The following is an 8,529-nucleotide window of genomic DNA, read 5'->3' on the forward strand; positions in this document are numbered from 1 at the left end:
AGGCGCTGGAGACCCCACTGGCGCGCCGGGAACTCGTCCTTGAGACCCTTGCCCTTGAGGCCGAGCGTCTCGTTCTTGCCAACGGGCAGGTCGTTACCCTCGGGAGCAGCGACGAGGTCATCGATCACGGTCACGGTGGCGTCGTCGGGCGTGGTTTGAGCGCCAAACGCCGTGGCAGCAAGGAGGAGGGCACCGAGGAAAACGCGCATGTTGATGGAGAAGGTCAAAGTCAAAATGAACTGCAAAACGAGAGCCGCCTTACAGCCCGAAATTTCATTCGCTTCTCAGTGCAAAAGATATGGGTATCGCCCGTCGATCGTTGCATGTATGACCAGATCAACTACGACCTTGCCATTTTGAATGCTATAAAACGACCAACGACTACGAAAACGGTGACAACGACTTGGGTTGATGTGACGTACTCAACGGTATCTTTGAGCGTGCTGCACACTCACGGTGAAAGATACTACGTCGAGGCAAACATCCGACGTCGTCACGTGCTGCACGGAAGAGATCAGAGCAACATATTGCACAGTCCAAGTACCTTCGTACAGCGAGCGACAAGTTGGTCGTTCGTGCATTTTTGATGAATGTACCGGTATATGATTGGGATTATGGCGGTGTCAGAACAACCTTGCAGTAGAATGTAAATAGTCCGTGTTCGTACCCTTGTGCCGTCATGCATTGCTCGCATGTTGGTACGAAGCGACGTAAATTGACGAGGTGTCGAGACGACCGCATACTCTGATAATTCCTGTCACGAAAATGGGTGCCGCTGTGTGCATATCTGAGAAATAGTCAGAGCATCGAAACACCTTGGCATCAGTAAAATGCCCCTTCCATAGTAGACTAGATACTACTGTAGCAGTAGTTTCTAGCTTCCGTGGTACGCGTACGCAAAGGTAGCCGACACCCAACCACTCTGGACTACTTGGCCTAGTCCAAGTCTTTCTAGCAATACGTCACTCCGATCTCGTCCGTGCAGCACGTGACGACGTCGGATGTTTGCCTCGACGTAGTATCTTTCACCGTGAGTGTGCAGCACGCTCAAAGATACCGTTGAGTACGTCACATCAACCCAAGTCGTTGTCACCGTTTTCGTAGTCGTTGGTCGTTTTATAGCATTCAAAATGGCAAGGTCGTAGTTGATCTGGTCATACATGCAACGATCGACGGGCGATACCCATATCTTTTGCACTGAGAAGCGAATGAAATTTCGGGCTGTAAGGCGGCTCTCGTTTTGCAGTTCATTTTGACTTTGACCTTCTCCATCAACATGCGCGTTTTCCTCGGTGCCCTCCTCCTTGCTGCCACGGCGTTTGGCGCTCAAACCACGCCCGACGACGCCACCGTGACCGTGATCGATGACACCACCGTGACCGTGGTCGACCGTCTTGTCGGCGCCCCCGAGGGTAACGACCTGCCCGTTGGCAAGAACGAGACGCTCGGCCTCAAGGGCAAGGGTCTCAAGGACGAGTTCCCGGCGCGCCAGTGGGGTCTCCAGCGCCTTGAAGTCTGGACGGACCAGTACTTCCACTCCAAGCCGCTCGACCAGTGGGTCACGGTCTGGGGTGGCGTCGTGAACCTCCGCTGCCGCAACTGCGGCGGCGGCCGCGCCTGGGAAGTCATGGAGTCCGAAGGCTCTTCGAGCTACGACATGCTGCGCAACGTCCAGGACAACTTGTGTCTCGACGCGTACTGGAGCAACGCCGCTGGCAAGCCGCTCGTGCACGGCTATCAATGCCAGCCGGGCAACATCAACCAGCGCTGGGAGTACTCTCGCTACAACTCGGCGACGATGATCAAGCACAAGTACTACGAAGGCTGGTGCTTGCTCATCTACCCCAACGGCGACGCCACCATGGCCAACTGCGGGAACAACTGGAACGACGTGCACTTCAACTTTATCGCGTAAAGTTGCGACGAAAACCTGTGCACTATTGCGACATTTGTGTAAGACGGACGTGAATGAATGTTTTCCGTTTGACTTTGTGTGTGTTGTCTCTTTGGTCTAGTGCAACGGTGGCATCGTGCATACAGCTGTCACGTATACGCGTGTCGGAAGCAGCTGGTCGCATCACATGTGCTTGTGAGATATTTCGACGTGTTGGTGTGGGACGGTGTCGAGGTAGCGTGTGTTCAAGATAGGACGACTCGCCAAAAAGCGGCGCCGTCAACTAGTGAGTTGTGTCTATTGTCGAGATCACTATGGAGTCGTCAAGGTTTGCTGCGTCAGAGACAAGAAGAGTACCAGACACCAAGGCGCTAGTGTCAAAGAAGCCGACTTGTCGATGAAGAGCGTAGACTTGCCGATGAAGAGCGTAGACTTGCCGATGAAGAGCGTAGACTTGCCGATGAAGAGCGTAGACTTGCCGATGAAGAGCGTAGACTTGTCGAGCGTAGAGGAAGCTAGAGAAGGTCGACGAAAGTTGTACCGGTCGAAAACAATGCCTCCGCGCAGAAACGTACAAGAGTGAGCTGCCGAGCCCACGGCGGGATTTCATCATGAGCGCCAGGTGACGTGATAGCAATTCCGGTCCGAATGAGACGGGTCGCGATATCTTTGACCAGTTAGCTGCCAGGGCCAGCTACCGACTTGCGTGTGCTAGCTACAATGCAGCTACTGGAAACAGCCAGCTTTAGACATGAGCTGGCTGCCGACGCTAGCCGGTGACGAGGAGTGTTAGAGCATTACGACAGATCGCCACATGCGAGAACCAGTTTCGGCCGCGCTGCGGAAGAGGTCGACGACACATATCGTGCCTGTTGGGTCGTCACCGCTCGCATCAAGTAGCTTTCTGAATGCGTTTGACGCGTTCGTAGAAGGGTGGCCGTTGCGTGGTCGCTGAAGCTGGCATACTTCAAATATGCGAGTGCATACGGAGCACTACCGGCTACCGGTACGAGGCTGAGGCACTCGCTTGAAGCCACGTTGGTTTCTTTGTATGTTCTTTCATTCCGTACTACAATGCCCCGCCGAAAAAGCAGGTCATGGACGAGAAGCTGACGTATTCATTGCTTTCTTCCATCCAAAACAAACGAAAAAGGGCCCAACCGGTAATCGAAACCGGGACCTCTCGCACCCAAAGCGAGAATCATACCACTAGACCAAAGCTGCGGGAGTCCACGACAGTGTACGACGTGGGATACCAGGTCGTCCTTCGTGGTGTTGCGGGTAAGCCGCATGCGGTGCTTCGCGCGCCGAAACGCTGCTAAAGCGGCCACGGCCCCCGAACAACACCTCAACACCGCCATCTCTCTCGCTACCATCAACATCAACAACATTCCCGACAACGGCCACCTCTTGATCGAAAACTTGCTCAGCCTGTACTCGCTCACGGCTCTGCAAGAGGTCAAGCTTCGTGACTACAAACACCTCAAAGGTTTTACGTACCACCTCAACACGACGTTCGGCAACGACGCGTACTTCCTCGCCGTGACGGACCACCGCAAGACGCTGGAGTCGTCGAGCGCCGGTCGGAGCGGCGGCGTCATGACCTTGGTCATGTCGTCATTCCCTGGCTTTGCGGAGCTCCAGCACCTCGAGCATTTGGACGTCGTTGACCGCTATCACGTGCTACAGACGCGCTGGGATACCACGGTCATCTACATCCACAACGTCTACGCACCGGTGCAACATAGCGCCCGACGAGCTTTCTATGCGTCGCTGCCGACGGCCTTCGAGGACGACGCGCGCCACATTGTGCTCGGTGATCTCAACATGCCGCTCGACCTACATCGGGACGTCTACCATGTCGGCGCTCAGCACTGGACGGGCCGCGACGCTGGCCTCGAATGGCTTTCCAACTTGGACGTGGTCGACACGTGGCGCAAACACAACCCGTCGGGCCGCGCATTCTCAGGGCCCGGTCGACTCAACCGCCTCGACTACATTCTGGTCGACGCGGCGTTGGCCGCTGCGCGCTACAAATCCAGCTCATATCATTCCCACGACAACGCCGGTGATCATTGGTACCACTGTGTCCAGTTGAGTCCTCCCGGCGTGGAACCCGGCAAGGGCTACTGGAAGCTGCCACGTGAGTTGCTGCACGACGACGACGTCCGCGACACGATCTTGGCCGAGGCGCAGGCGTTCCTGCCGGTCCTCGAAGCGGCAAACAACCCGGGAGTCGTCTGGTCCGGCTGGATGAAGCGCGTGCGCAAGGTGCTGCAAGACGTCCAGCGGTACCGACATCAAGCCGACCAAGCCGCGCTCCGACACGAACAACAAAGCCTTGCAGTGGCCAAGCGCCATCACGCCGCGGGGCTCGTCTCGGACGCAGACCTTCAAGTCGCTCGTGCCACGGCGCAGGCCGCATCGGAAGCCCGCCGGCGCGCCTCGCGCGATCGACGGTTTGACGTGCAGCTCAAGCAGATGGAAACGTCGTCGACAGCGTTCTTCACGCCGCCGACTGCCCACATGCAGAACGTGCCCGTCGCCGGCGCTATTGACGTCGATGGCCGTCGGGTCACCGGCGCCGATGGCGTCGCCCGAGCGTTTCAACAGCACTGGAAATCGATTTTTACGCGCGCCGACGGCACGGCGCCCAACCGACGAGTCCGCCGCCAAGTGACGCGGCGCCTGAGCCGACGACTGACGGAAGCCCAGAAGGCCGCGCTCGCGGAACCGCTGACGGACGAGGACTTTGCCTCGGCGATCCGGACGATGCGCGCTAACGGCGCCCCGGGCCTCGACGGCTTTTCCGCTGAATTTTACAAGCTGGACCCGAACCTCTTTGGCCGCATGCTGCGCATCGTTTTTGCCGCGCAATTGGCTCGTGGCCAGATGCTGCGTCGACACCGTGAGTCGGCGGTCATCATGCTCTACAAGAACGGCGACCGGGAGCTGCCCAGCAACTACCGGCCGATCACGCTCATGTCGGTCGAGCTCAAGGTGCTCTCGCGCGTGCTGGCCCACCGTCTGGCGGTCGTGCTTCCGTCCCTCATCCACCCCATGCAGACGGGATTTGTCCGCGGGCGCCGGATCCACGACAACTTGTGCTTGCTCGAGTCGATCCAGACATATGTCTCGACTGACTTCGACAACAAGGGTCTTGCGACTTTTCTCGACTTTTCCAAGGCCTTCGACCGCGTCGACTGGAACTTTATGTTCGGGTGCATGGCCCAAGTCGGCATCCCGCCCGAGTTTACGCAGTGGGTGCGCCTCTTGTACATGGGACCCGTCGTCTCCATATTCATCAACGGCCACAAGGCGCCGCCGATATGGCCCAACCGTGGCGTCAAGCAAGGGTGCCCGCTCTCGCCGCTGCTCTTCGTGCTGACGATTGAGCCGCTGAGTGAAATGCTGCGCCGCAAGGACGGCCTGGGGATACCGCTGCCGTGTGGGTATTGGGCGTGCGGCGCGCTCTTCGCCGACGACGTCACGCTTTTCTCGGACAACGCCGCATGCCTCGACGATCAACTCGAGATCGTCGAGGCATACTGCGCCGGGTCTGGAGCCCAACTGAACCGCGACAAGAGCAAGACCATCGTCCTCAACAACCAACGGCCGATCGGCGGCTGGCCTGGCATCAACCTCGTCCCCTCTGGCGTCGCAGTCAAGTACCTCGGCGTCCTCTTTGGTCACAAGATCGGGAACGCAGAACGCCTCGCCGTCCTCGACAGCCGCTTCTACAAGTGCTTCAGCACATGGGGTGTGCGCGGCCGGACGCTCCGTGGTCGCCGCCTCATCGTCCAAGCCATTGTCATGTCGATGCTTCGATACTACACCGAAGTCGTCGTGGTGCCGCCGGACCGGCTGGACAAGTGGCAAGCCATGATCAACCGGTACGTCATCTGCCGCAAGTCCCGGCCAAGCGACAAGAGCATGATCCTTGTCCGCACGCCGGTGATGCACGACCCCGACGTCGGCTTGAACCTGCCACACGTCGAATCGATGATCGCAAGTCAACGCCTGCGGCGGTTGCAGCTCCTGCTACGCCTCTGCACGGACGACACCCAGCAGTGGGCTGGCCTGGTCAGCTGGCAGCTCGAGACCTGCATCGCGCCGTATGGCCGACCCGACCACCCGGACTTTTTGTACTACCATCCGTGCATATCGACGCAGCTGATCGACCTCGCCGAAGTGTCGCCGCTCTGGCGTGACATCTGGTCGCATTGGCACAAGCTTCCGTGGACGCTCAAGTCCTACACGGCCCCCACGGCGCTGCAACACCTGGCCGACCTGGTTGACACCCCGATCTGGCTCCAAGTACTCCCGACGTTTCATGTGACTCGCTCGGTGACCCAAGAGATGTGCCTCGCCGTGAAGCTCGGGTACCACCGCCCGTTCTACGCCGCGGTTGCTGCCTCAGACCTCCGCACGCTGCGCTCGTTCATGTCCGCCAGCGGCGAGTGGCCGACACTCCCGCAATTTACGGCGTTGGTGAACGGCCGCGTCGCAGGTTCCGACGCGCCCCGACCCGTGTCGCTCGCCGTGCTCTACAAGGACATCACGCACATTTGGCAAGCCGCGTGCCTCGCCTCGGGCGCCACCGGGGGTGCGTTCCCAGCACTGCCGCTCGGCACGCGCACGCCGTTCATGCTCCTTCCGTTCTCGGACGCCCGGGTTCCTATCGAGACGGCGCCCCACGCTATTGTACGCTCAACCGCGTCGACTAGCCCCGTGGTCACGGAGGTGCAAAACCACCCTTGGGTCTCGACGCTGCGCCCATCACTCTACGCGATCCAGGCCTCCCAAGTGGGGTTCATGGAGTCGTACAAGTTCGCCGCGCCGGTGTACAGCGACCTTTGGCGCCGCATGCTCTTCAAGATGCTACCGCTCAACTACAAGTTCGTCTTCAAGCAGGACACCGACGCCCACGCCCTCGACTGCACGCGTGCCGACTGCGTCGCCGTCGAAACCGAGTGCCACGCGCTGTGGGAATGTCCCGCAGTGGCCCCCTTGTGGGAGTGGCACTTGGCCGCGTGGTCGCGGGCAGGCATCTCGTGGTCCTGGGAGACCGTGCTGCACCCGGAAGAATTTGACGTGCCGCAACGGCTCGTAAAGGCCTACAAGGTCTTCTACCGCCTCTGGTTCAGCCTGGTCGCCACGACGTTGCACTACATCTGGACCAACCGCAACAAGATCAAGTTCGAGTCCAAGACGCCCTTTATCATGCCAGTCGCCGGAAGCGAGACTCGCGAGCTGTGGCTCTCGTGTGTCCGCGCGTGGCTCCGCAACGACCCCAAAGCACCGCGCAGCCGCATCGACGCCGCGCTCCAAGAACTCGGCCTCGCCCCGCTCTCCAACGGCCGCCAACGGCGACCTGCGCTCCGCCGCCCGACCTCGTAGGTCTATTTATGCGACCTCGGGGTCCGGCAGCGCGCCAACGTCATCCCGAGACGTGATCAAGAAAACAAGAAACAAGAAAAACAAGTACCGCGGAACCTAGACACGCCTTTTTAGGATAGTGAAAAGAAGTTCTACTGAGTGAGTCCTTTCTCGGAAGGGCAATATCAATATACGCTCATTTGCCGGTCATACCACTAGACCATTAGGCCGCCTCATGCACGCTGAATCTTTCCCGCAGAGACAGCTCGGAGCTTTTTTAGAGCGTCGCCAACGTGCAGCAGCTATTCAAGATGAAGGCGCTCATGGAGAAGGAAAAAGCGTACCTCGTCCACGGTGGCGACTGCAATGTCACGACGCGCTTTGTGGCGCCGTCTCTCTTCAACTACAAGGACGACATGGCGGCCTTTAATGCGAGCGCGCTCATGGACGACGAGCTCTTTGGTCCGCTGCTGCCGATTGTTTACTACAGCGACTTTGCCGCAGTCCTTGAAACCATTCGGTTCAAGCCCAAGCCACTGGCGCTCTACGTCTTTAGCCGCAACGAAGACCGTATCCAAGCAGCGCTACAGCACACGTCGTCGGGCAGCGTCGTCATCAACGACTGCGTCATGCAGATGGGCAACTTGAATCTGCCGTTCGGCGGCGTCGGCGGCTCGGGGCTCGGGACGTACCACGGACAGCGCTCGTTCACGACGTTCAGCCACACGAAAGCGGTGTTGCGCAAGTACTTTTGGCTCGACTTGCCGCAGCGCTACATGCCCTACACGCGTCTCTCAACCGTCATTGTCCGCGCCGTCATGACGCCACTGCCACGGACGCTGCTGCGGCGGTCCATGGCGCTGTTTGCGATGCTCTCGCTCATGTGGCTGCGTCGTCCGCGCGTTCTGACTCTCGTGACGCGTCTTTTGCAGGTCCTCCGCGAGGCATGAAGATAGAAGTGTATTGACACGCAATTGAGATGTAGTAGGAGCATGTTTAACTGGAACACTCTACTCTTTCGTAAGATGCATCCATCACTGCTTGACGGTCACCCACCGCACCTTTGCAGCAGCTGACACTCTATTGCACTCAATGCTGGTACCAAAATGACCTGATTCGGCCAACAAAACTTGGTTGCGAGAAAAGTGAGTGGGCTATTCCACAACGAAAGGGCCCGCGAAGAGCTTCCGCGAAGAAGTGGTGTGTGGCGTCATCATTGAGTTTAGCTCAGCCCCATGGGCGAGTATGTACATGTC

The 8,529-nt window shown here is 58.7% G+C and overlaps 2 protein-coding genes and 1 non-coding gene across 3 annotated transcripts; 2 read left to right on the forward strand and 1 right to left on the reverse strand.

Moving 5' to 3' along the window:
- The first annotated feature begins 1,261 nt into the window (after nt 1–1,261).
- On the forward strand, nt 1,262–1,994 carry SDRG_13127 (hypothetical protein). Its single transcript, XM_008619210.1, has one exon. It carries the CDS (start codon nt 1,277–1,279, stop codon nt 1,913–1,915), a length of 639 nt encoding a protein of 212 aa, XP_008617432.1. The 5' UTR covers nt 1,262–1,276; the 3' UTR covers nt 1,916–1,994.
- Nucleotides 1,995–3,047: 1,053 nt separating this feature from the next.
- SDRG_13128 lies at nt 3,048–3,115 on the reverse strand. The gene has a single exon. It is a non-coding gene; the product is annotated as a tRNA-Pro (tRNA).
- A 4,469-nt stretch (nt 3,116–7,584) lies between these two features.
- Nucleotides 7,585–8,223, forward strand: SDRG_13129 (hypothetical protein; the record flags this gene model as incomplete). The annotated part of the gene is made up of 1 exon (XM_008619211.1): nt 7,585–8,223. The coding sequence occupies one exon, from the start codon at nt 7,585–7,587 to the stop codon at nt 8,221–8,223; it is 639 nt and encodes a 212-aa protein (XP_008617433.1).
- Nucleotides 8,224–8,529: the final 306 nt, after the last annotated feature.

This window comes from Saprolegnia diclina (genome assembly GCF_000281045.1).
Source record: "Saprolegnia diclina VS20 unplaced genomic scaffold supercont1.56, whole genome shotgun sequence".
NCBI classification, from domain to species: Eukaryota; Oomycota; class Saprolegniomycetes; order Saprolegniales; family Saprolegniaceae; genus Saprolegnia; species Saprolegnia diclina.

What these genes read in the sequence shown, in the direction of transcription:
- SDRG_13127 (XM_008619210.1), top strand. Translation starts at nt 1,277, where the DNA reads ATGCGCGTTTTCCTCGGTGCCCTCCTCCTTGCTGCCACGGCGTTTGGC.